We start from the raw sequence: 27,580 nt of genomic DNA, 5'->3' as shown, positions 1-27,580 counted from the left end.
AAAGACCCATTTTCAAATATTTGTTACTCATATAGACTGTACTCAAGTCATCCCTTAAACTTCTGTTTGTTAAGCTATATAGAACGAGCTCCTTGAATTTGTCACTATAAGGCATATTTTCTAATCCTTTAATCATTCTTGTGGCTCTTCTCTGAATCTTTTCCTATTTTTCAACATCTTTCTTGAATTGTGGGAACCAGAACTGGATACAGTATTCCAGAAGCTGTCACACCAGTGTCAAATAGAAAGGCAGAATAAATTATACACTCTTACTTGAGATTCTCCTCTTTATGCATCCAAAGACTGCATTAGCCCTTTTGACCATTGCATCGCATTGGGAGTTTATGTTCAGCTGACTACACACCATGAGCCGTAAATGTTTTGTCAGAGTCAGTGCTTATGAGGATAGTCTTTTGTCTTGTTTATATGGCCTACATTCTTTGTTCCTAGACACATGCATTTACATTTAGCAGTATTAAAACACACATTGGTTGTGTCCAGCTCACCAAGTGGATCAGAAAGCTCTGTATCAGTGACCTGTCTTCATTACCACTCCCCCAACTCTGTGTAATCTGCTAGTGTTATCAGTAATTGTTTTGTTTTATTCCAGGTCATTGATAAACATATAAAATATAGTTGGGCCAAGAACACCCCACTGTAGGACCTCCCTTTTATCTGAAAACAGAAGTTCAGAATGCTGGCTCTTGCTGTTATATTCCCATGACTGAATCTGCTGGATTGGTTTACAGCTCTGGATATGCTTGATGAATATGTTCACATCTCCATCTATCCAGTTTGTAAACAACATTTGAGATTTTTGGTAGGAATGACACATACCAGTACTGAATGTTGGCTTTGGCACCAAGGATCTTCATAATTGTCTGGACACAGTGGCAGATGACACAACAGCAGAGTATATCAGTTGTTGCACAGTTGGCTTCTTTGAGGCTTTTCATAAAAGGAAGTAGTGGATCACATCATCTTCATTCTTGGTTGTTTCTCAAATGTAGGTGTAAGGGCTAGTCTACACTGACAATGTTGAAGTGCTGCTGTGGCAGTGCTGCCGTGGCAGCTCTTTAATGTGGTTTGTGTAGTTGCTGCAGAATGCTGGTGCACTGTCTTCATTGGTGCTTTACAGCACTGAATCTTGCTGTGCTCAGGGGGGTGTTTTTTCATTCCTGAGTGAGAAAGTTTCAGTGCTGTAAAGTGCCAGTGTAGACAAGCTCTAAGAGTTCACCTGAAGAAATCAAACAATTCCTTCTCAAAAAATGGAAATTACAGGGTTTGTGATAGATTCAAAGACAATATAAGTAGATCTTCCTCAGAACAGATTAGAAAACCTGGTGAATGTCATACTACTCATGCAAAGAAATTCTGTAATGATTGTCAGAATGTGTCAGAGACTATTCAGGGTACATGGTATTCTGCTGGTTTCTTTCCTCAGTCCAGGCTATAACTTCATCTTCTCTCACGGTGGTTGAAGAGAATCCTAGAGTTTAATTCCAGAAGGGGCCATCAGACCATCTAGTCTGACTTGTTTATATATCACAGACCACCCAGCACCCCACACTACACCCAACAACTGAAAGGAGATCAAAGTATTACAGCACACAGGAGACAAGACTATTATGAGCCACAGTCAGAGAACAGGAGAACCCAATATGCATCAGTACCTGGGACCCCAGCATTGGCCAGGAAATAAATTAGTGAGAAACACCCAAATAATCCTGGCAAATGATGCATACCCACATGCTACAGAGGAAGGTGACACTCCCCCTGCAAGGTCAGTCTGACTGGGAATATTCCTTCCCAATAAGGCTATCATTTAGCCCAGTGGTTCTCAAACTTTTGCACTGGTGACCCTTTTCACGTAGCAAGCTTCTGAGTGCAACTCTCCCCTTACAAATTAAAAACACTTTTTATATATTTAACATCATTATAAATGCTGGAGGCAAAGCAAAGTTTCGGGTGGAGACTGACAGCTCGCGACACTCCCCTCCCCCCCGGAATAACCTTGTGACCCCCTGAGGGGTCCTGACCCCTAGTTTGAGAACCCCTGAGTTAGCCCCTGAGCATGTGAGCAAAAACCAGCCAGCTAAGCATCTGAGAGGGAGACTGTTGTATGCCACCTCAGAGCTCTGGCCCATCCTGTCCAATGTCCCCTCTTCAGCTGTAGCAACCTCTGATGCTTCAGAGGAAGGAGATAAACAACAAAAGTCCCAAAATATGCTGGGGAGAAAAAAAATCCCTTCCTGACCCCTGCAGAGGGCTGGCTGAAACCGTGAACCATGAGCTTTTAGAAAATAACCAGAAGTGAGCTCCAGAGCTGCTGAGCCCTGCCCCCTACCATCACAAGCAACCCTGTCATGTGGTTTCCTCCTGAGGGAATTCTGCGCCAAAAAAATTCTGCTCACAAGATTTTAAAATTCTGCTTATTTTATTTGTCAGTAATTAAATGTGAGGGCTCCAGCATGACAGTGGGGAGCATAGGCTACTACTTGCAGAGAGGTGGGAGATCAGCCTTCAGCCCCCTCTCCCCCAGTGCATGGACTGAGCAGTAAGGATACACCCAACACTGACACAATGCAAGGGCCGGGCCAGGCCAGGCCTGCCCCGCCCCAGAAACACCCAGGGCCCTGACCCTCCACGTCAGGTGAATCAGGGTAGCAAGCAAGAGGAACAGAGTCTCTCACGCCCAGCCCTGTCTTCCAATCCAGGTATGGGGCAAGGAGGCTCAACCTGGCAGGATCCAAGTGTGGAGAGGCTTGGTGTGGGTGGCTCTGTGGGGGGTCCCGGTGCAGGGGGGATCTGAATGCATAGGAGCTCGGTAGATTCCAGGGGCAGAGGGAATGGGACTCTGAAAGGGGTGGAGTGAAGGTGGTTGGGGCTCAGCAGGAGTGGTCTGGGTGCTGGGAAAGTGGAGATTGGTGTGGTCAAGGTCCAGGTGCAGCTGGTTGGGGCTCAGTGAGGTGGGAGTTCGGATGCAGGGGGCTCGATGCGGTGGTCCAGGTGTGGAGGGAGTGTGGGACTCATCAAGGTGGGCTTTCAAATGCAGGAAAACTTAGCAGGGAGTGGTCTGGGTGCAGGGGTGGGGATCCAGATGCAGGGGTGGAGCTTGGTGGGGATCTGGGTGCAGGGGGATGGAGCTCAGCGGAGGAGCTCTTCCAGTCTCTCTCCATAAAATAAGCCTTCCCCTGACCATCCTATTAGTGCTTGTATGTGCCTGTTCCAGTTTAAATTAATCGTTCTTGAACATGAGTGACCAGAATTGTACACAATATTCAAATGAGGTCTTACCAGTGGCTTATTAATGGGATTAATAGTTCTCTGTCTCTACTGGAAATGCCTCACTAAGTATACCCTAGGATCACATTTTCCCTTTTTTAGAGCTGCAACACATTGATGCTCATAGTCATCCTGTGATTGACTCTCAACCAAGTTTCTCTTATCTATTGCTTCCAAGTGATGAGCCCCCAGCAGGTAGAAGAAATTCTGATTATTAGACTGCAAGTGTGTGACCTTGCATCTCATACTATTGAATTTCATCTAATTTCTGTCACTCCAGTGTTCAAGGCTATTGAGATCTTCATGTATAATGTTCTGATCCTCCCCTAAGTTGGTGATGACTCCCAACTTAGTAGTATCAGCATGTTTCATTAGGGCACTCATACTTTTTGTGCCAATCTTATTAATAAAAATATTGAATGATACTGGTCCCCAGACTGATCCTTGGGGAACTCCACTAATAACCTCCCTTTAGTCTAATAATTCACCTTTCCATATAATTCGTTACCTTCTTCCTGTTAGCTGATTCCACATCCACCTTACAATGCTTGTACTGATCCCCATCTTCCCTAATTTAACTAATGGTTTTCCGTGTGAAACCATGTCAAAAGCTTTCCTGAAGTCCAGTTCTCTTGTCTGAAAAATCAGTTATTTTAGCAAAGAAGGAAATCAGGTTAGTCTGGCATGATCTATCATTGGTAAACCCATGTTGCATTACATCACCTTAAGCATTAACTGTGAATTTAATTACTCTTTCCTTCACAGGTCACTCTAAAACTTTGCATACTACTGAGGTCAGATTAAAAGGACTGTAATTGCCAAGACTACGTTTTCTCCCTCTTAAATATTAGTATGATGTTAGCTATTCTCTAGTCATATGGTTCTACCCCCACATAGATTTATTAATAACCCTTGCTACTGGACTAGCAGTCGCATGTGCCATTTCTTTCTGTGTTCTGTCATGGAATTTATCAGGTGCCCCTGATTTGAGTGCATTAAGCTCCTTAGGTGTTTCTTCCACCTCAGAGGTGGTACTTTCTAGACACTCATTTCCATCAGCAGTACTGCCTTCATTCATATGCTCCTTATTATCATCCTTATTGAAAATTGAGGCAAAGTATTCATTTAGTTTTTGGCCATGGCTAGATTTATCATTAATCTTCCCCTCTGCATTACATAGCGGTTCATTCTCATCCTTCCTTATTCTCATTTTATTTATGTAACTAAAAATCCTTTTAGTATTTATTATAATTTTCCTGGCAAAAGCTATTTCATCTTGACTTTCAACAATTTTCACTTTTTCTGTGTTTTCTAACCTCCATGATGTAGCTTTCTTTGTTCATCAGTCCCTTTTTTCCATTTCTTCTGGCACTGCTTACTCCCAATAATGTGTTTGAGGTGGTTGTTCATCCATCTGGATCCAGAACCTTTCCCTATAAAATTTTACCCCCTATGTTTGGGATGCAAATTTCAGATCGCTTTTGTATAGTTGCTTTGCAGAATTTCTAAGCCTCTGTATTTAAGCCTTTAAGCTGTTTTGTCCAGTTGACCTCTTCAACTAACTCCCTTAATTTCCAAGAGTCTGCCCTTTTTGAAAAAAAAAAAATCGTAGTTGATGACTTGGTGTTGATTCTTTCCATTTAATTTAAACCGAATCAGCTTTTGATCACTTAATCCAAGGTTATTTCCTTTAACCCGCTTGTTTCAGTAGCGATAGGATAAAGAAGCAGACCTGTCTTATCCAGGAATAAGTTGTACCTACCAATACTAACAGCATTTATTTTCCAGTCTATATCCAAGAACTTAGTCTCCCATTATGTAATGAATCCCAAAGTATTTCTCTCTAATAATATTAGAGATGATTACCCATATCTAAGATTGACCCAGAAGGTCAATATTAGCAGATCCCTAATATTATCCCAACAGACCCTCTTTTACAATTCTTTCCAGGCAATTTTGACCCAGACAGATTGTTTTATTCATACTGTCATTTCATATTTCATTACAGTTACTGCTTCATTGATGTACAGTGCTATTTCATCACCTTATTCCTCTCTCTCCTAAACACACATTTCTTTCAAAACCAGTATGGCAGTCATGAATGCTATTCCACCATGTTTCTGTAATCCCTAGAATATCTGGCTTGACCTTCTGTGCCAGTAGTTTCATTTCCTCCATTTTTACTGCCAGAGTTCTTGCATTCATGTAGAAGCATTTCAGTTGTTTCCCCTTGGACTTCACCCAGTTTCTAGCTGCACTGGATAAGTCTTTCACTAAGTGTAATACCTGCCTGAATACTACTCTAAAACAACATTTCCATTTTTCTTCCTTCCTTTTCATACTCTTACCTTGTGGTTTTCCATTATCCCTTACTGCATCTTCATTTAGTTGATTTTCTTCCTACTGTGGATTGAACCAGGCGTAGAAATTGCACAAGTTTCTCCTAAACTTCTCCTCATATCTTTTAGCATAAAGCCCTTCTTATCAGTCATTCTAGTACTGATCCCAGAAAGTTAATACCCCAGGGACTCAAATGGAGTCCATCAGTTGAAGAGTCTTTTTTCTGTGAATTCTTGTCCATGGTCAATCATCCCAAAACCGTCCTCATAGCACTAATCCTTAGCATTATACATTCTGTCTTTACGGTTCCCCAGTGAGTTCTGATGTCCCTTCATTTGTGGTTAGATCCTTCTCAGGCTTGCAAGGCTTCATTTGTGCTTCCTCAACCAACTCTAATGGATACTTCCAAACTGGGTTGGGATGCTTACTTCCAAACATCACCAGACTTGAGCATTGTGACCTCAGAAAGAGACTCTTCTACATACATATGATGTTGGAACTTTGAACAGTTCATCTAGTCTGTATAATCTTTCACCCAATTCAGGCCAGAAAGTGTTGGAGATGTTGCTTACCCTCCAATTCCATTGATTCCAAGAACTTTAGTGAAGCTCAAGCAAGACTCAGCTTCCATAAGTCTCATCTCCCAGACTGGCTTCTGGATGGTTGATACCATCACAGATTGCCCCTTTTCTGGTTCCCAAATTGATATCAGAGAATAATTGGACAATTCTTTACCTGAAAGCGTCATCCCTACATTTGACAGCCTGGAGGCTAGCTTCTTGAATGAGACTTAGAAATTCTGTTCTCAAGCAGTTCAGGACATTTTAATAAATAGTAGAAGCTTTCCACTTGAGCAACTTGGAAAAGATTGGATGATTGGTCCCAGAGTCTTAATATTTCACCTTTTTCAGTTTGATATACCTTCCATTTTAGATTACCTTCTGTCCTTAAAATCATCTGCATTATTGATTAGTTCCATTAAAGTGCATCTAGCTTCAGTATTTGCCTATCATCCTAAGAATGATGGTTTTAATGTATTTTCTTATCCTACTTCTCAAAGATTTCTTAAGCATTTCCAGCTATAAAGGATCTGTATGCTCCATGAATTCTGAACATTGTGTTGTCTAATTTAATGAAAACCCTGTTTGAAACTGTAGCTACTTGTCCATTAAATCTTCTGTCCATGAAAACAGTATTTTTAGTAGCGATTACTTCTGCACGACGAGTGGATGAAAATGTAGGGGTCTGGTCATGCCTATATGATTTTTCAGAGGGATAAGGTTTTATTAAGGGCTTATCCAAGTTTCTTGCCTGAGATTGTGAATGCCTGAGAATTCATGTTAACCAGTGAATTAACTTACCAGTGTTTTGTTCAAAACCTCACACTCACAGAGTAGAAAGGATTCTAGTTAGAGTCCCAAATTTAGCCTGTTATCTGAACAGAACTAAATCTTTTAGGCTTTCTTTAATTATTTGTGGCACCAGAAGAGTTAAAGATAAACTGTTTGTTTGTTTGTTTTTTCTCAGATACTTTCAGATTGGATTACAATATGTATTAAATTGTGCTATCAATTTGCAAGTCGGGATGCCCCATTGGCATTTAGGACCCATTTTACAAGAGTCCAAGCTGCTTCCGTAGTTGCTTAATAATGTCTCAGTTTTAGACATTTGTAAGGCCATGGGCATCTGTCCATACTTTCATGAACATGCAGTTGAACAGGCAACTAGATAAGATGCAGCCTTTGATAAAGAAGTGCTTAGATTTATCTTTATGTAAAACTTTGATATGCACCTCCATTTGTTAACTGCTTTTCAATCCCCATAAGTGGGAGACGTATAGACAAACGAGGTTACTCATTTACAGTAACTGATGAGTTGTCTATATGTATTCCATGACCTGCCCTCCTTCCCCACAATTCAAAGTTCTTACAAGATTTTGGCTGATGAAGCATCTGAGTGGCATTTAGTCTGCCCTGTCCCTTTATGCCCTCTGGTAAGGTGGAAGCAGGAGGGGTACATTCTGTGAGCATGTCTGGACCGCAGGAAACTGCTGGCAGGAAAAAAATCTGACCTCTGGCGCTAGAGGGTGTGCAATACTATAAGTGCAATACGTATAGACGGCGCATCTTGAACAACATCAATTACTAAAAGGTAAGGAACCTCTCTTTTTCTCTTCCACTGCTCTAACCACCATATGTTTCTCTCTCTCACACACACACATACTCCCTACTTAAGTTTCTTCACTGTTTCTGCATGACCTGCATTAAAATTAAACTCATTTGTCCTCCTCTTCCTGCACTGAAATTAAATTAATTGTCCTCACCTTTCAGGCTTTGTCTAGCTCTTCCCCTGCCTATATTGCACTTTTCTGTCATCTCAAACTATTCTTCCACTTGAAGGCCTGCACTTTGACAGTTGTCCTTCCTCTTGTGTTCTCTTTGCATTTTGAGGCCTAGAGCCTGTATGCTGCTGCTGTCCATGAGGATGGGTTGGGGAGACATATGAGCTGATGTCTAACTGCTAGGTTTTCTTTCACTACTCATGGTATTTTTTCCATTCATTCATTTAGGTGGACAGATCTCGCACATATTCTTTGGATGAGTTTTGTGAGGAGCAATATCAACAGAATAAAGAAGCACTTCATCAGCTACAGACTTTCAGGGAGAAAGTAATTAAAGCCATTCAAAGTACCTTTTTAAGGGTAATTATTTAAGAGCCTTTGCTATTTTTATTTGTATGGTTTTATCCTATATGTGGTGTTCCTCTTCAAGTTCTATTAAAAAATCTATTAGGTGTTTGCAATATGAGAAGAGTGGGTACCTGTTCATGCAAACTACAAGAACATCTATTGTATTCTGTGTTTCCATATAATAAAATTCTCCTTTTTGTTCTTTTCTCTAATAGAAATATTATATCATATATAATTTTTCTTTTAAGAGCCTTGTAGTTTCAGTGAGGTCTACAGTTTGAATTTCAAAATCATTAATCAGATATTTATTTAATATAATACCATGCTTTGAAGGCCACTCTTAGAAGTGGAAATTGACTGTACATAGAAAATAATTAATTGTACACTAGGTGCTGTCAAATGGATTAAATAAATGGAAAAAAGAGAAATCATCATGTTTTTTCTAAGTTTTCAGTTATAATGCTCTTGGGTGTTACTTGTTACAATAGCACATTAAGAATTTCTAGACAGAAGTATGATTTTTTTTTTAAATTGAAGGTGTCAATATACATATTGTAAAATGGCATTTGGATGATACAATTTTTCTAAGACTTCAGAACAGAGGCTTTAACTCCTATGTATTCAATGCTACTGAAGACTGCATAAAAGCCGTCTGCTCTAAACTTTGCCTAATAATGGTTCTGGTCCTGCAGCCCTTGCTCAGGGCTGCCCAGAGGATTCAGGGGCCCTGGGGCAAAGCACTTTAGGGGCCCTCTTCCATTAAAAAAAAAGTGCAATATTATAGAATACTGTATTCTCATGGGGGCCCCTGCAGGGCCCGAGGCCTGGGGCAAATTGCCCCACTTGCTCCCCCCACTGGGCAGCCCTGCCCTTGCTCACATTATTAGCCCTGTTCATTTCAATAAAACCATGTAGGAGAGTAAGGGTTGCATGATTGTGCTCTTTGTTAGGGCCATAGAAACCTTTCCACTCAAATGTATAAGTCTTTAAATTGTGTGGTCTGTTTGAGTGAGCGTGGTTTTTTCCAGTGATCCACTACTGTAGAATGATTTGGAAGAGAGGGATTCTGATGAAGATTTTGCCTCAGTCTCCCAAATATATGTGCAAAGCTCTCCTCTGCATTCATGTAGAGGCTCTTTTTTCCAGAGGTCTCTGAGGAGATTGGTATCACTTGTGAGAAACGGCCACAACCACCAGCTAGTTGGTATGAACACCCAGGGATGCCATATGCACCACCACCTTGGTCATACTGGGACCGTTGAGTGTCCGATCACCAACAGTTCTCTAGGGCTTTGAGCACCATCTATCACAGAGATTAATAGCCTTCATCGCCCTCCCTGTCTAGAAAACCTGAACCTCAGGAAGAAATCTTTGAGGAATGGGAAGCTAGTGCTGATGAAGATGTCTCTCCACTGGCCAATATCTCTTCATTCCTGGATGAAGTGTTATGCCACCTCCTCCATCCCTGGTGAACGATTTCAAGCTGTTTCAAGAGCTTGTAAAGAGAATTGTGGATTATTTGTAAATGCCTCTTGAACAGGTTAAAGAATCATATCATATAAGCTGCTTGACATCCTTCATACAGTTTCATCTGCTCGCATTGCCTTGACTGTTAACCTTTGCAGGGTCCAGTAGGGCCTCATCTGACGCATCCCAGTCACAATTCCACCTATATGCAAGAAAGTGGATAAGAAATATTATGTTCTGTGTAAGGAGAATTTTTATTTTCTAATCCCTCTCCTTACTCTTGGTGGTTGACATGAAGAATATGTGGTTACTCTCTCTCTGCAGTAACTGTGATTCTTTGAAATATGTATTCCTATGGGCGATCCACTACCCTCTCTCCTTCCCATCTGCTTCAGAGTTCTTTGCTATGGAGCTTCCCGGTAGAGAAGAAACTGGAGGTGGTTTGCCCGCCATGCTTTATAACATGAGGCTGGAGTAATATAATCATGGAGCATGAGACTGAGTAATGTGCATGCATGAGTCGAATGGATGCTACTATTAGAAATCTCCAATGAAAGGCGAAGGGGTTCAAGCATATCTAGAATGGAGCACCTGTATGGGCACACATCTTGAAGAACCACAGTTACTGCAGAGGTTGAGCGACCATTTCTTCCTTGGTATAACTGTTGATCATCAATCCTCATCTACAACGTTTGCTTTCAAGACTCTATTTATACGTTCAGTACGTGCCTAGAATATTGGTTGTCCTCAATTGATTTGTGAAATGTTGATTTTATACTGAAGTGTTTCTGGGTGAATTAATAAATTGTTGATTGGTTAAGAATAATCAAGAGTCCTGATTCAAGAAAAATGTTCAAGATGAAAATTGATTTGAAAAGAACCTAGCATTAAATAAATAACCTAATGCTTCCTAGACTCACTAAAAAGGGGCTATCCTAATTAGATTCAGTTCTAATGTTGACTATAACACTTAGCACATTGACAAATCTAACTTGTTAGATACCAGTCTTACAATTTAGCTGGCACAATGGCAAATTCATAAAATTGACCCCCCCCTTTCATGCCTATATGCCCTCCTTAAAGAACTGGTGTTTAATCCAGCTAAGCTGCTGCTAGCTATGTCCTCATCTATGTATTTATTGTTGTTTTAATGTTTGTTCACACATGGAAGAATCCTGTATGAAAGCCTTATTTTGCCCCAGCCAATGCCACAGGACTCTGAGGCAGCCAAATGCAGCTTCAATCCCCTAAAGGTTTCATATGTGCTGTGTGGTCATATCTAGATCTGTACTGAGACTACCGTCAACAGGACCCCGAGTCTCCTCTTCCAGTAGATGCCATGTATTGGCCAGTCATGGCCTGCTTCCCAGAATTATTTCATTGGCTGATTGCATCTGGACTGACACCAAAAATCACCTCTGCTCTTTCCTGAATTGCACTTCAGTTCTGTGACCCAACAAAATACTTCTGCCAAACCCTGTCTTGGTGACTGAAAACAGCTTGGATTAGTGTGCATGCAGCATGTTTGCGCAAATGCATTGACATTGAGGACTTAATTTTAAAAGAGTGTGTGTGTGTGTGTGTATATATTGTATAGTAAAAGCTTAAATAAAGGTATGGTAGGCATTGAGGTCACTCTGGATATGGCCTTAGTTTTATTTTAGTGTTTGTTTACTGATGTATATTTTTGGTTATTTTGTAATATTTATCTTATTGATACTCTACTAACAACATATTAAAAAGATAAAGAATTATTTCTTTCAGAAGTATTAAGTCTTATTTAACATAGAAAAACTGAATTTCCATGGTCTGTCTCTCTCTATCTCTGGAACTTTAAATAAAATCATTTCTGAACAATACAGAAAAGTCTGTAATAAAAAGTTGACTGCTGCAAAATGTGCTGTATGTTTTTTTTAATGGGATTTAAAGCGTACTTTTCTAAATTTATTTTTACTAACACTTTAGGTGGCAGAAATGAAGGGAGCTCAAAAGCTTTTTCAGTCTGTGCCAAGTGACAGCAAGGAAAACCCAAAATATGCTGAGATAAGTGAATGGCGTCAGATGATGAAACGCTTTTCAAGGTTTCTTCTGCTAGTTGACAAGATCTTCCAAGAACTGCTCCGTAAACTGGTGCACAATGCTGTCCAGCTGCTACTGGAGTTATTTAAGGGTTCCAGCAATGTGACCAGTTCAGATGAAAAGAAGAATGAAAACCTTATAAGGTTATTTCTGGCACTCTTGGTTGCGAGCACTGGTTTAAAACGTTTTAATTTTATTATATTATTTTCTTAAAGTAATAAGATTTTTTTTATTTTGCTCTGCTTTTATATTTTGTGGACCATCAATTTCTTCCACGTTGTTTTCAAGCCCTGTACACACATGATTTCCTTATGTGTAAATACTTAGAGATATGAGATTTGTCTCTTAATATTACTGTTAATGGAGACATCAGTATAGTAAGCGGCAGATCCATGGCTCTTAGACCCAGAGCCGGGAAGGGGCTCAATAGCAACATTCATCTGCTTTCTTCACTGCACCAGGTGAAAGAGGGATAGGCTGCCAGATTTTTGGTTTGGGCAGTGTGCCTCTCTTGGATCTAAAGCTCCGTACTTTACCGATCTCTGGGTTCCTTCCCCATTTAGGGCCCAGATCTATAGATCCATTCTTATGGCCTGATGCAAAGCCTACTGAAGTTAAAAGGAGTCTTTCCAATGATTTCAGTGGACTTTGGATTGTACTGTTAGTCTGCAATATAAAGTTGGATTTGTATAAATTGGCTATAGTAACTGTACATTTATGATGGAAATACATGACCTATTTTAGACTAATAATTCCTTATTTGGTCAGTGAACTTTTTTTAAGTGTAATTGAGGCTGGAGAAGTTACACATGAATGAATGAATGAGTAGACCCAGGAGTAAGGACACTATGGGATTTACTTGATACTAGTTAAAATGTAACCTAGAAACTATGAATACTCACATCAAAAGTACTTTTTTCCTCATTGAAGTGCTCTCTTCATTGAAGTATTTCAATTTTTTTTAAAGTGAATTTTAGTGCCGTGAAAAAGTGCTGAATTAACATCCTGGCATCTGAATTTTTCTCTTTATCCATAAAACAGATGTAATACCACTAGCAACTCTCCATTTATCTGTACACTGCCTAAACAAGGTGTCCTCCACCCAGATTTCCAGAGATGACCCCTAGAGGTGGCGCAGTAATTTAGTTTGTTTCCATATAGTTCTTCATATTTCTGATGAGATTAACAGGCTGCCACATGATATTGGTTTATATAATATTGGGGATCTGGACTGGGATCACAACTCCTTTCACAAAGACAAATATATAGCTGTCAGTGTACGACAATATTCCATCACTACTTGTCTGAACCATGTAAGAACTCAGCCTAAAACTGAAGATCTTCATATCCCTCTACCAATTCCCTGAGTCATCTAATTTCCCCCACTCTATACATTTTTATATTCCTTCTAGATTACATTACAAATACATGTTTGTGTTTTCATTTGGAAAAATGTTAAAGTTCATTTCTGATATATAAAGCCATGATGTGAAATCGTGATGTAGTGAAGTGTATAGTCTGTCTCTCTCTCTCTCAGTGGTACTCAGGCTGAGGCTCGCAAGCTCTTTAAAGTGGCTCTTTAATGTGACTCTTGCAGCTCCTTGCGGCACATAATTAAATCTGAGTATTTTGATATCAACCAGTCTAAGTTATTAACCAATCAGAATATAGATGATAATACTTGGTCAGTTGCTTTGCTGTGAGAATATATATATGTATAAATATAAAAATAGTAAATGAAATAATGAATTCACACTACTGTGACTTTTTGGTGAAGTCTGAGTATCACTGATCTAACTAATAAGTTTACCTGAAAAATAGAGAGATCTACTGAAAAAATATTACAGACATTTTTAATGAAGCTGCTTTAGTGTTGAAAGATGCAGGTAATTAGTAATTCTTTTCTGTTTAATTAGTAAGAAACATAATTTAGTTTTCTTTGGTTCATTTTGTTAATCCAGTATTTATAAGAACACTCTTGTGAGACTATCTGGCCAGTTGGATGTAGAATACTGTTCAGTAGGAGTATGTAAAGAATTCATTCGAGATTTTGAGAGAGCACCTCAAGAATCATCTTTCCATTTAAGGGAGGACAAAGTTTTAAAACCTGAAATAATTACTGTAGCTGATATTGACAAGGTAAAGCAGCCGCCAAAATATAGGATTTTTCTTTGAGTGCTTGACATATATATTCCACTGTAAGTGTGTATGCTTCCTAGTGCACTTGAGCTGGAGGATTCTGGTGATCAATACCCATCGGGGTAGTGCACACTCCGAGTATCCTGATTCTTCCAACTGAGGGCATAAAGAGCAGGATTACCGTGTCCACCTCTCAGTTCCTTCTGACCACCTGTTGCTAAAAGTTTGAGATCCCAGTGACACTGTGTACTCACTGTTTTCCAGTGCTCATCAGTAACTTTTCTTGTGTAAATACTTAATGTCATTAGTATATAGTATTTCCTTTGTTGTCTTCTAATAGAAGATTTGTTTTTGTTCCTGAGGTGGTACTACAGTATTGACTTTAGTCATGCATAAGTCCCCAGGTTTTAAAAACTGCCTGTCTTGCAAGGTAGTCATGCCTGTTAAAGATGGGCATATTAGATGCCTCATCTGTTTAGGTGAAGGTCATATTAGGGACATGTGCTATTTGCAAGTGCTTTTCTAGAGAATGCAAAATCCAGGGAAGCTTGTCTGAGAGAATAGTTTATGGAGAGTTATTGTGACAAAGTTCCTCCTCTACCTTGATGGGTCCTGCACTTATTGGCAGATTTGCTCACCTCAGTGATCTCCCCCACAGTCTGGGTCAACTTCTCCTGTGTCTGATCAGGAGTTGGGAGGTTTGGGGGGAACCCGGGCCCGCCCTCTACTCCAGGTTCCAGCCCAGGGCCCTATGGATTTGCAGCTGTCTATAGTGCCTCTTGTAACAGCTACACCTTCCCTGGGCTACTTCCCCAAGGCCGTCTCCAAATACCTTCTTTATCCTCACCACAGGACCTTCCTCCTGGTGTCTGATAACGCTTGTACTCCTTAGTCCTCCAGCAGCACACCCTCTCAGTCTCAGCTCCTTGTGTCTCTTACTCCCAGCTCCTCACACACACTTCCTCTCCTCTGGCTCCTCCCCATCTGACTGGAGAGAGCTCCTTTTAAAACCCAGGTGCCCTGATTAGCCTGCCTTGATTGGCTGCAGGTGTTCTAATCAGCCTGTCTGCCTTAATTGGTTCTAGCAAGTTCCTGACTAGTGCAGCCCCTGCTCTCGTCACTCAGGGAACAGAAAACTACTCACCCAGTGACCAGTATATTTGCCCTCTACCAGACTCCTGCACCCCACTTGCCTGGGTCTGTCACATATATTCCCAGTCTGTGATCCTGGCCAGCCTAAAACTGATCAAGTGAAGCACACCACCTCTAGATGTGCTCCAGCAGCTACAAATTCATATGTTCCATCACTGAGGTCATTGTCCTCTGATAGAGATAGAGAAAAACCCTTAAAATGACCAGAGAAAAGAGTTACTGTTCCCATACCTGGGAACATCATCAAAAACTCCTAGGACTTTAAGCTCTGTATATATCAGTGATAGCTCAGGACCCAAAAAGGGCTCCTGGAGCACCTGCGGAGACTCTGACCTTCATACTCTCAGTGAAAAGGTACTTCATAAGTTGACTGGTACTGAGCTGGTACCATCTACCTTAAATTACTTGGCACTGTATTAACGTTGCCAGTACCGATCATTTGGGTACCAATGAAGCTGCTACCCTCCACTGCTCCTTTGGTAGCAGTAACCCTGACATCAGTACCATTGATGTCTTCAGAGATGGCACTGATGACTGCAGCACCAATACTCTCAGTACCATGAAATCCCCAAGTATCTATGGCAGCCAGAGACTTGCTCTGCATGTCAGTTCTAGGCTCTCTTATATGTCAAATCAGGGTCCTGGGACAGGCTTCAGTATTTTTAAAGCCAGTCTGAAGCCTTCAAATATAAGGGCTCCAAGTTACACCTATGTCACTCCACTATTCTTACCAAAGGAATATTCTTTTTCCTTACCAGATTTACAGAGCAGCAGGGAGGCTTCCCCTGCTAAATCCCATGCATTCAAATGTCCCCCACCATCCATATCCAGGCAGCATTCTATAAAGTGTTCTTACAATCATACCTACAGGTCCTGGCTAAGTAGATAATTCCTTGACATCCTCCTTGTTAGCCACCAGCTCCTTACACTTACTCCCTTTGATATTATTGAGTGCCGGGGGTATCCTGTAAGCAAGGAGATCTGTCTCAACCTCTCAGTCCAGACCAACCATCTAGAAAAGAGATTGTGCTCCCTCAAATGACTCATCCTGTTGCTAGCTTGGCTCCTTTGGATGAGGACACGCGGGAGGAACAGCAGATTCCAGTGTAGTTGTCCGTCTTCCTTAGCTGAAGAGACCATTGTACCTGAATCCTGAGTCCTGGATGACTACAGATCCTTCCAGGATCTCATGCAGAGGGTTATCTTGTCTTGCGCTATCCCTCGGGTGATGGTCCAAGAAAACCTTTACAGATCGTTGAATATATTATACTGAGCTGTACCTAGGCAGGTAGCTTTACATATCAACACTATCAAATCTTTGGACACTGCTAAATTCCTCTGGCAAACACCAGCTTCTCTGGTGTTGTGACAGTCAGGATCCAGACACCCCAGGAGGAGAGCAGGGGTCTGAAACCCGAAGAATAAGCAATTAACTCAACTTATTGTATTATAAACAGTGTCTTGGAAGGTATAATATGAAAACTGGTGATACACTAGTCATGAATATCATTGCATGAAGCACATATGAATGATGTGTAATGAGGTGTGTTTGTGTGTGTTTGTGCTGGAAGTATGTTTGTTTTGGGGGTGGACTTGATGAACACATTTTTCCTGGGCAGTATTGGTTAGCCTGTTTACTTGTGCGTCCAGTGTAAATTGAGCAAGGTGATGTCAGATACAGTGGAAGTACATTTGAATTTAAGATAAAGTAATCAACAGAAAGAGCTAATTCTCAAGAGAATAAGGAAGACAGCATCTGTTCATCGGCAGGGGAGAATAACTTTATCTGGGGATACACTTCAAGAGAATACATTTCAGAAGTTTACTGAACTTTAAGGAGAAGGTGAGAGGAAAGTGCTTAGTATCCATCACTTTAAAGGACAGAAGAGGCCAGCACTCTTGGAATCTGTGAAAACTTGATCCTTCAGCCATGGAGGACGAAGATGCTGAGAACTGACTAGATGAGAAATTGCCTAAGACCAGGATTGTAAACTGTTACATTTTAGACAAAAGAAAGTGTGTTGTTACTATTGTTTTATTTGAAACCATGCCATTCTCTTTTTCTCTTGCTTATTAACACTTAAATCTATGTTCTTTATTAATAAACTGTATGCTTATTTTTACTACAAACCCCATCTCAATGCTATGTATTAAGTTAGGGTGTATTTGTTTACTGCCTCTTTGGAGACTTCCGACTTAATTTCTGTAAGTGTCCAGTGAGAGGGGCTGGATACCGCAGAGAAACATCTCTGGGGAGGTTGGGAATTGGGATGTACTGAATGTTATCTACGAAGCAAGATCTAGATTGGCAGAATCTATTGGCAGAATAGTGTACTGGTAAGGCAGACAGACTGATGTGTCAGGAAGCTGTCACATAGTTTAAGCTTCAGCAAAGCTTTTTCTTGCTAAGGCAGAGAGGTAACACAGTGGCTTGAGGCTCTAGGTTCCCTGAGGAGAGCATCACTAACCTCAAAAAGAGCTGACTTCTGTTAGCTGCCATTGCAGGGGTTTGAGAAGCTCTTTATTCACCCTCTGCTGGGTTCCTTGGTCATAACAAGTATCAGAGGGGTAGCCGTGTTAGTCTGGATCTGTAAAAGCAGCAAAGAATCCTGTGGCACCTTATAGACTAACAGACTTTTTGGAGCATGAGCTTTCGTGGGTGAATACCCACTTAGTCAGATGCATGGTGATAACAGTGAAGGGAGAAGATCAGGTGGGCATTTCAAATCTACTCCAAAGGACAAGGAGCCATAGAGGCTTGATTTGTTTGGAAGGAAAGAAGGTTTATTCTAGTTGTAGCCTCCAAATAACAATTACAAACTACCAGGCACTAATATTGAATTATTATTTTAATAACTAGGAGTCACTGAACAGATTTACTGACAAATTGCCTCAAAAAGTGAAGGACCGGTTTAAATCTGTTGTGACTGAGGACCAGCAAATAGCCATGACATTGTTGCAAATGACTCTGGACACAGTAGATACAGCGTTCAGTTTCATAGTGACTGCTATCGCCATTGAGAGGTCTTCCTGTCTTCCCACATCAGGCATATGTAGGGAAGTTCCAAACTTTATGGTGCAACCTCTTCACTGGAAAGACTGACAAGGCTTTATACTCTCTTAAAGACTCCAGAGTGACACTAATGTCTTTAGAAATATATACCCCAGGCGCCAAGAAGATGTATACCCCATACCTCACCTTAATTTAGTGGGCCTCAGTAGTGCCACTGCCAGTGCTCCTTTCAACATGGGCAGGCTGATTTCTCCAGAGAGTGACATAGGTTTCCATGAAGAAAATCATCCACATCTGCATCAATGAACTCTACCCATCGACCTCCATCAGCCTCAAGGCAGCCAATTTGACTACTTCACTGAGAGCAGAGATTTTGGATCTTCCCAACCAGTTCCCTTCCTCTGGGAACCAGTTGTTCCATTTCTGCAAGTATCTGTGACTTCATAACCACCAGTCGTTCTGGATTATAGGCACTGTGAAATTCCATGTTTTGCTGTATGCTACCAGCCTCTATCCCATCCCTATTCAGTGATTTATCACAAGATTGGACTGTTCAAGATGTACAATCTCTTCTAGTTCTTGGAGCAATAGAGGGAGGTTCCTTTACACTCAGCACAGGGGAAGAGGGTTTTGCTTCTGGTATTTTCTTGTACCCAAAATAAGAGGGCATTTTCAGGCCTGTCCTGGACCAAAGGAAATTGAACATCTTTTCAGAAAGCTAAAATTAAGGATGGGTGCCCCTTGCCTTCATTATTCTGCCCTTCAACTCAAATGATTGTTAGGCAACCTTGAGGGCGATAGCAGCTTATTTTCATGTGGTTAGCTGCCCAAACCACAGAAAAAACATAAGGTTTTTAGTGGGGTGTCGTCATTACCAATATACAATGCTTCCATTTAGCTTCTCATCAGCTCATTTTAGACAATGTATTCCCATAACTGGACAGTTTAATTCGCAGACAATCCAGCTAACAGAGAGCATCTGTCAAATCCAGTTGCTTTTTGCAAAACTGGGTCTGAAATAAACAAGGAAAAATTGATATTATCTTGTGTACAAAGAATTGAGTTTATTGGGGCCATTCTCAACACTCATGCAATCATCTACCTGCCTCAGGAAAAGTTTCAGTCTATCCTAAACATATGCACCAATCTGTAGGCTCACCCAAGTACAACAGTGAGGACTTGTCTGAGATTGCCTGGACGCCTGAAATGAAATTAAATAAAATCTGCCTCAGAACATCTTATCTTCCTAGAGTGCAGAATGCTCTAGTGGATTGTCTAAGTAGGAAGTTGATCAGCAAACATGTATGGACCCTGAAACACAAAATAGTTCAGATTATAGTTAACAAATGGGGCATCCATGCTTTATACATGTTCACTACCCACAGAAAACAGAGTGTGACTGCTTCTGTTCCAGGCCATTCATAGTTTAGAATCAATAAGACGCATTCTGGCATCCTTGTATCTCAGAACGTCTATGTGTATATCCTTCAATTACACTGATTCCTAGATTTATTGTAAAATTGAAATAAGATCAGACTAACATTATTTTAATAACTCTAACATGGCTGTTGCAATATTGCTTTTTGGATATTCAGACTCTGTCATGACAGCCTCCCATCATCATGCAATTGTTCCCCAATTTAATCTCTAAGAATTTCAGAAAGTTTCTGCACCCAGATCCTTATGGCGTCTCCCTCACCGCATGGTTGTTGAATGGCTAATGATACTGGAGGGCGATCTGGTCATATAATATACAGAACATCCTTATTAACAGTAGAAAAAGCTCACCTAGCACAGTTTACTTAGATAAGTGGGAAAGATTTTTATTTGGGCCCACTGTCATCTGCTGTCACCATACAAAGTGCAGATTCAAGGTACTTGGGATATCTGTTGGACTTAACAGAATAAGGTCTTTCTATGAGTACAGTAAAAGTTCACTTTGCGAACACGTGCTAGTCACCCTTTAGTCCATGGAAATTCTATTTTCTCTCATCCTGTGGTGGAAAGATTTCTGAAAGGCCTAACCTCGCAATAAGTGAACCTGTACCTCCCTGGGACCTTAATTTAGTATTGGTAGCAGTTATGGATCTGCCACTTACGTTTTTGGACTTATGCTCTCTTCCATTTATCAGCTAAGACAGATTTTCTCATTTTAATAACATCAGTAACAAGAATTGGAGCGCTATAAAATTTAATGGTAGGACCTCCATGTACAATTGTCTACAAAGACAAGGTCTTATTGAGGTCTCCTTCAAAGTTCTTGTCAAAGGTCATCTAGGAATTCCACCTAAACCAGGTCATACATCTACCACTATTCTTCATGAAACTACATGCTCACTGGGATGAGGAGAGGTTGTACTCACTGGATTCTTGTAGAGCACTTTCTGTTTAGACAGGACAAAACAGTGTAGATCCTCACCAAGACTCTGCGTAGGTTACACAGAGAAGAGAGAGAATCTAATATCAGCATGAAGAATTTCCAATTGGACCTTTGCCTGCATCAGATCTTGCTATGATTTTGCAAAGATTGTACCACCTCCAGAAATTATTGCACAATGTTCCAATCATAGACCTTTATAAAGCAGGTACATAGGTTCACTCCACATTATACCATTGTTGAAGCATTTATTGCCAATGTACACTTTGGAAAGGCAGTTGTGCATATGCTGTTTAAATAGACTTTGAGTTCCTTCCCTGAAAGGAGTACTGCTTGGGCTCACCAACAATAGAATATATATGAGTACAAGTACTTGAAGAAGAAATAGTTACTTAACTGTACAATAACTGGTTCTTCAGGATGTGTTGTTCACATATATATTCCATGACACAGGTTCCATCCCATTTATTAGAGTCTAATATCACCAAAATTTGGGTGATGAAGGAACTGAGAGGGTTGGGCTGGCCCTGCCCTTTATGCCATCGGATGGAGGGCACATGCACGGAGGTGCACATGTGAGAGGAAGAGCATAATGGTTTTCTTTTCCCATGTGAAAGCCAGTCTCTCCCCTGCTCCACAGAGAACAGCCAGTTAGTCTTTATATTCCTCTTTCTGAGTACAAGTACCACAGGCAGTTAGTGCTGCTAGTATGGTGTAGCAGCAGGTGTAGTGTCTCAGTGCACCAGAAGGATCTGGGAAGTATTGGAGTTCCTATTGGAATGATATGCATCTATGATATGCATCTATGATATGCACTGGTGTAGAGTGGTACTTTAAAAACAAAAATGAGTTGTTAGATTTTTTACTAAATCTATTCATTTTAGTGGGAGTTTGCGTGAGTTAACTGAGTGAGGCTCTCATCTTTTGGCACAAGAAGAGTAATGAAAATGATTGAGATTTTAAATCTGTTACATATCACACAACAAATGATTTTTAGCTAACAGCTGTATACAAATAAATATTAATAGGTTTTATGTAAACCCACCCGCGTATTAAAATTTGTAATATTATTTGACACTATTAAAGTAGTCAAAATAAAACTAAGGAGGTGTGGAAATATGAAGTATTCTACAAGTTTACTATTAAATTACTAAAAATAGGCAGCTGAAATTAAAAGGCTTGTTATTCATAAAGAATGCATCTGCATCCATCTGAGGTTCAAAAACAGACTCATAAAAGTGGATAAGTCAGACATGGGCAAACTACGGCCCATAGGCCACATCCGGCCCACGGGACTCTCCTGCCTGGCCCTTGAGCTGGCCTCTGGCCGCTACCCTGCTGTTCCCCCCTCTCCTGCAGCCTCAACTCACTGTGCTGATGGCACAATGCTTTGGGCGGTGGGGCTGTGAGCACCTGGAGCAGCGCAGCTGCAGAGCCGGGGCCTGACCTCGTGCTCTGTTCTGCGTGGTGGCATGGCTGGCTCCAGCCAGGTGGCATAGCTACCTGTCCGGGTGCTCAGGGTGGCGCGGCTGTAGTGCCGCCAGGCACTGGTGGTCCAGGAAGTGCGGTAAGGGGGCAGGGAATGGGAGTGGGGGGTTGGATAAAGGACAGGGGAGTTCTGGGTGGTGGTCGGGGGGCAAGTGTGTGGATAGGGTTTGGGGCGGTCAGAGGGCGGGGTTGAATGTGGGCAGTCAGGAAGGAGGGGCAGTCAGGGGACAGGGAGTGGGGTGGTGGAAGGGGCAGGGTCCTGGGGGGGCTGTCAGAGAATGGGGGGTTGGATGGGGTAGAAGTCCCAGGGAGGCCATCAGGGAGCAAGAAGCAGGGGGGGTCAGATAGGGGGCAGGGGCCGGGCCAAGCCTGGCTGTTTGGGGAGGCACAACCTCCCCTAACCAGCCCTCCATACAATTTTGGAAACTGATGCGGCCCTCAGGCCAAAAAGTTTGCCCGCCCCTGGGATAAGTGCTATTCTCATTTTAGAATTAGGGAAAAATGAAGCACAAGAGAATTTTGTGACTTGTTGAAATAGGGTGACCAGATGTCCCTATTTTATAGGGACAGTCCTGAGATTTGGGGCTTTTTCTTCTATAGGCACCTATTACCCCCCACTCCCTTCCCAATTTTTCACACTTGCTATCTGGTCACCCTATGTTGAAACCAAGGACAGAACTGGTAATAAAATTCACATCTGACTAGTCCCTATCTGTAATGGTCTAATCATTTCACCCTGTCATCTCCAGATCAGAAGTTCTGGCTCTGTTTTGTATCTGGAATAATTATTTCTAACATTCATACATCTACTTTTTAATTAACACTTTACACTGATGATAATCAGTAATCTCCCTCAGCTTTTGGTCTTAGGATCAGATGTTTTCTTTTTTTTCCCCACTGTATAGTGTCTTCATACAACTGATACTTGTAATTTATGCTGTTGTGTAGTGTGATGTTCTGGACTTTTATTTCTGTTTTGGGATACAGTTTGTAATAAAAATGCTATATTAAATATTTTATTGTATCCTTGCAATTTAATAATATCTGTGTATCAATTTAGGTGCTAGAAGATGTAAAAAAGCAACTGGAAGGAGAGCAAGAATATGCACCAGTATTTGAAGTAAATATAGGTCTAAGAATTCCTTTTGAGAAGATTAACGATAGGAGCAGCCATCAGGAGGATGATCCGGAGTCCTGTGAGATGCAAGATGATGATTCTTTTTCATTGACCTCAGTAGAGTTTCTGAAGCAAAGGTTAAAAGATGATGACAATTTGAAAAGTTGGACCCAGAGTAACAGTAAAAGAGCATATGAGGAGCTGTCAGAAAATACAAGGAAACAGACATTTAAATTAAGTCAAGTTAAAACTGACCTTTCTGGTAAGATAGACAGAGTCCTTTAGGAATAAAGAAAAGAATCATATATGAAACTGACATGTAAACTATTACTGAAATAGGATTTAAAGTAAATCCAATAGTACAGTAGAGATTGAATATTATGTAAATGCTAGTATTTTTGCAAGTAGCAATAACATTTTTATTTAAAGTTTACTGTATTTTCTGGCCTTACTAGTGGCTAATGAAGTGAATTTAATTTCTAAGTATTTTTATATTTAAAAAAATCATTTACATCTGTTAAGTTCTGTGTGTGTGAGAGAGAGACTCTATCATTTTTCATGTTTTCTAGTTACTGCTGTAAGCTAGCCCAAATACTTGGTTCTTCTTCGAGTGCTTGCTCATATCCATTCCAGTTAGGTGTGCGTGCGCCGCGTGCATGTTCGTCGGAAGATTTTTACCCTAGCAACACTCGGTGGGTCAGCTGGGCGCCCCCTGGAGTGGTGCCGCTATGGTGCCGGATATATACCCCTGCCGACTCAGCCACCCTTCAGTTCCTTCTTACCGCCTGTGTCAGTCATTGGAACAGTGGAGTGCAGCTTAGCTGACCTCCACTTCCCTAGATACTCGTAGTTCTCGTGTATATAATTATATAGTTATAATCCTTTTATATATATATATATAATGTGTATATAGTTATACGTTTTTTTCTTTACTACATAGTTAGTTTAGTAATACTTAGTGGGGGTTCGGGAGTAGCCCCTTTCCCGCACCTGATGGCCAGTAGCCCATGCCCGGCTCACTGGGTTTAAACCGTGCTCGGCCGCCACAAGCCGATGCCGACAGGAGAGCCGCACTACTCCTGTTTGAGGTGCCTTGGGCAATCGCACTTCACAGCTAAGTGCCGCCCCATTTGCAAGGCTTTTAAGCTGAGAACAAAAAGGAGCGGGACTTTCACTTTCCCCTCCGCCTTTGGCACCGAGCAATGATCAAGCGGTGGGCAGAAGCGCCTCCCTGGCACCGGACCCCACCACCGGCACCGAAGTCAGCTTGGCACCTCTCCCTCTCTCCGAGGTCGAGAAAGCCTACGACTCCTGCTGGTGCTTGAAGGCTCCCCGGCACGTGCCGTATTTGAGCTCCCTGCTCCTGCTGCTTCCGTGCCACCTGCACTGCAGCCAGAGAGCTCGTCTAAGTCGGATTGCCCGGCACCGACGCCTGCAGAGGCACCGATGACGTCGGCACCGTCGATTCCAGTCCCACGGGGCTGTCGAATCCAGTGCCTGACAGCTCCCCGGCACGCGCTGTGGTTGAGCTTGCTGCTGCTGCTTCCGTGCCAACTGCATCGCAGCCAGAGAGCTCGTCTAAGACGGATCACCCGGCACCGACACCTGCCGAGGCACTGACGATGTCAGCATCGTCGATCCCAGTCCCACGAGGGCCGTCGAATCCAGTGCCTGATGGCTCTCCGGCACGCGCCGTGGTTGAGCTTACTGCTCCAGCTGCTTCCGTGCCAACAGCACCGCAGCCAGAGAGAGCTCGTCTAAGTCGGATCACCCGGTACCGACACCTGCCGAGGCTCTGACGATGTCGCACTGTCGATCCCGGTCCCGCGAGGGCCGGTCGAATCTGGTGCCTTACAGCTCCCCAGTAAGCACTGTGGTTTAGCCTACTGTTCCCTCCACGCCGAGACGTTCCCAATGGCGAGGGATCTCATTGCTATGACAGTCGACGCTACCTGACCCCGGCATCACCGGTGCGGTAATCAGTCTCGTGGCAAGCCTCCCGTCAATATGACCATCCTCTGTAAGCACAGGCAGAACGGCACCGTTCATAATCACGGTCCCGCAGACGCTCCAGTCCCGTCGGCACACCCGACACCACGTGCACTCCCGGTGCTGTTCTCCTCCTCGGTACCAGTCGCACTCGCCGCACCGTTGGTATCCCATTCGCCAACCCGCTACTATCGGCACCGTTCCAACTCCCGGCACTTGCTACAAGTGCTGTGACTTCCCGTAGCCCTCTCCCGACCTCGAGCCTTGAGATTTCGGTTGACCTCCCGGCACCGCTCTGGTTGCAGGTCTGGATCTCATTCCAGGTACCGGTACGCCTCCCGGTACTGGTCCCCGGTGCCAAGTTGGGCAAGGTCCGATAGAGTCAGAGACTCTGCCCATGCTTTTTTAGCACCTCCATGGCCATCCAGACACGCATCCGTGTCATCCCACGCGGGCAGATCTTATGCTCAGGAGCACGATTCTGATGTGCCCACCAACAACCTGAGAGCCCATCAGGACCTCCTAAGGAGGGTACCACGCCATATGGATCTCCAGGTGGAGGAGGTCCCGGAGGTAGAGGACCCGGTATGGTGCCCTCTAAGAGGTACGACTACTTGTCTGTCTGTCCTCCTCTCTGCTCACTAGTCGTTCAGTCCATTAAGGAGAGGGAATGGCATGGCCAGCAGGCACCAGCCCCGAAATCGAAGGAGGCTAGGCGAATGAACCTACTCGGCTGCCAGGTGTACTCTGCAGAGGCCTTACATCTCTAGGTGGCAAAGCAACAAGCCTTGCTTAGCCGCTATAATTATAACACCTGGGTGGTGGTGGATAAGTTTACGGAGCTTCTCCCTCAAAACTCCCGCCAAGAGTTCGCTACCTTCTTGGAGGAAGGGAAAAAGGTGCCCAGAGCGTCCCTCCAGGCCTCATTGGACGCAGCAGACTCAGCGTCCAGGACTCTGGCCTTGGGTGTTGCCATGAGGTGCATCTCATGGCTTCAGGTTTCAAACCTCTGACCGGAGCTGCAGTATGCCATTCAGGACTTACCATTTGATGGTAAAGGCCTCTTCGCGGCAAAGACAGCCCCAGGCTGCAAAGCCTGAAGGACAACAGGGTCCTAATGCACTCTCTCAGCGTGCTTACGCCAGCGACCAAACGCAGGCCTTTCCATCCCCGGCCACACCGCCGTACTCTGTGCCTAGCCAGAGACAGGACTTTGGCAGACGGCACGGCCGAGATGGTCGCAGACAACGTCGGGACCCCTAGAGGCCAAGGTCAAGGTCCCTTGCAATCACCACTGGGACCAAAGACGAACCTTCCAAGGTGCGCCCAAGGGCGGTGTACCAGTCACAGGCCGGGATCCCACTCCTACTTTCTCCTGGCGTGGCCCCAGTTAACTTCAGATCGCTGGGTCCTGCGCATGGAGGAGCATGGGTACCACCTCCAATTTGTTCCAACCCTGTCCCCCTTCAGGGACCCCTCTCATGAGCAATTCCTCTTACAAGAGGTGCAGACGCCGATGGACAAAAGGGGCAAGGGGTTTTACTCCCGTATGCCCTAGTCCCCCACTCGAACGGAGGTGTCAGAACCTTCCTAGACCTGCGAGGACTCCAACTAGTTTATGATAAGGTTGAAGTTCCGCATGGTATCCCTGGAACCATTATCCTATCCTTGGATCTTGGAGACTGGTATCCCGCCCTCGATATGAAGGACGCGTACTTTCACATCGCCATCTTCCCTCCGCACAGGAGATACCTCCGCTTTCTAGTCAACCATCAGTACTTCTGGTTTACGGTCCTGCTGTTTGGCCTCTCTACAGCCCCATGAGTATTGTCCAAGTGTATGGCCGTAGTCGCCGCCTACCTTCACCGATGTCGGATATGCGTTTTTCCATATCTGGATGATTGGCTTATCCGAGGAGAGTCCGAGACACAAATCACTCAGCACGTGGGCATCGTCACGGACCTATTCACACGTCTAGGCCTGATGATTACTGTAGAGCAATCCACTCTGGTTCCCATGCAGAGGTTGGACTTCCTAGGGGCTATCCTGGTCTCCGACCTAGTCGGAGCCTGCTTACCACAGCCACAGTTTCAGGCGATGGCAACAATCATCCAAGGTCTGCAGATTTTCCCAACGACCTCGGCTCACACTTGTCTCGGTCTCCTGGGTCCATGGCTGCCTGCAAGTTTGTAACCAAACACGCTCCGCCTCCGTCCTCTCTAAGTCTGGCTAACCTTGGCGTACCGCCCGGACAGGGACCCAATGGTCATGATAGTCACCGTTCTCTCGAGCACCCTAGGCTCCCTAGAATGGTGGCTAACTCCCTCCCTGGTGTGGGCAGGGATGCCGTTCCATCCGCCTCAGCCCTCACTGCCCCTGACGACGGACGCGTCATCTCTCGGCTCGGGGGCTCACCTCGGTCACCTTCGCGCTTAAGGCCTTTGG

General features: G+C 43.1%; 1 protein-coding gene across 1 annotated transcript in view; it reads left to right on the top strand.

The window, feature by feature from the left end:
• The window catches only part of DNAH14 (dynein axonemal heavy chain 14), a 496,436-nt gene that overhangs the window by 60,106 nt on the left and 408,750 nt on the right, over positions 1–27,580 (top strand). Inside the window, 4 exon segments of the mRNA XM_030558364.1 lie at positions 8,195–8,326; positions 11,747–12,057; positions 13,822–13,999; positions 23,090–23,408. Of these exon segments, the coding sequence (XP_030414224.1) occupies positions 8,195–8,326; positions 11,747–12,057; positions 13,822–13,999; positions 23,090–23,408 (940 nt within the window).

This window comes from Gopherus evgoodei, chromosome 3, assembly GCF_007399415.2.
Source record: "Gopherus evgoodei ecotype Sinaloan lineage chromosome 3, rGopEvg1_v1.p, whole genome shotgun sequence".
NCBI classification, from domain to species: Eukaryota; Metazoa; Chordata; order Testudines; family Testudinidae; genus Gopherus; species Gopherus evgoodei.
The sequence above is the reverse complement of the archived record's forward strand: the minus strand, read 5'-3'. Positions and strand labels throughout refer to the sequence as shown.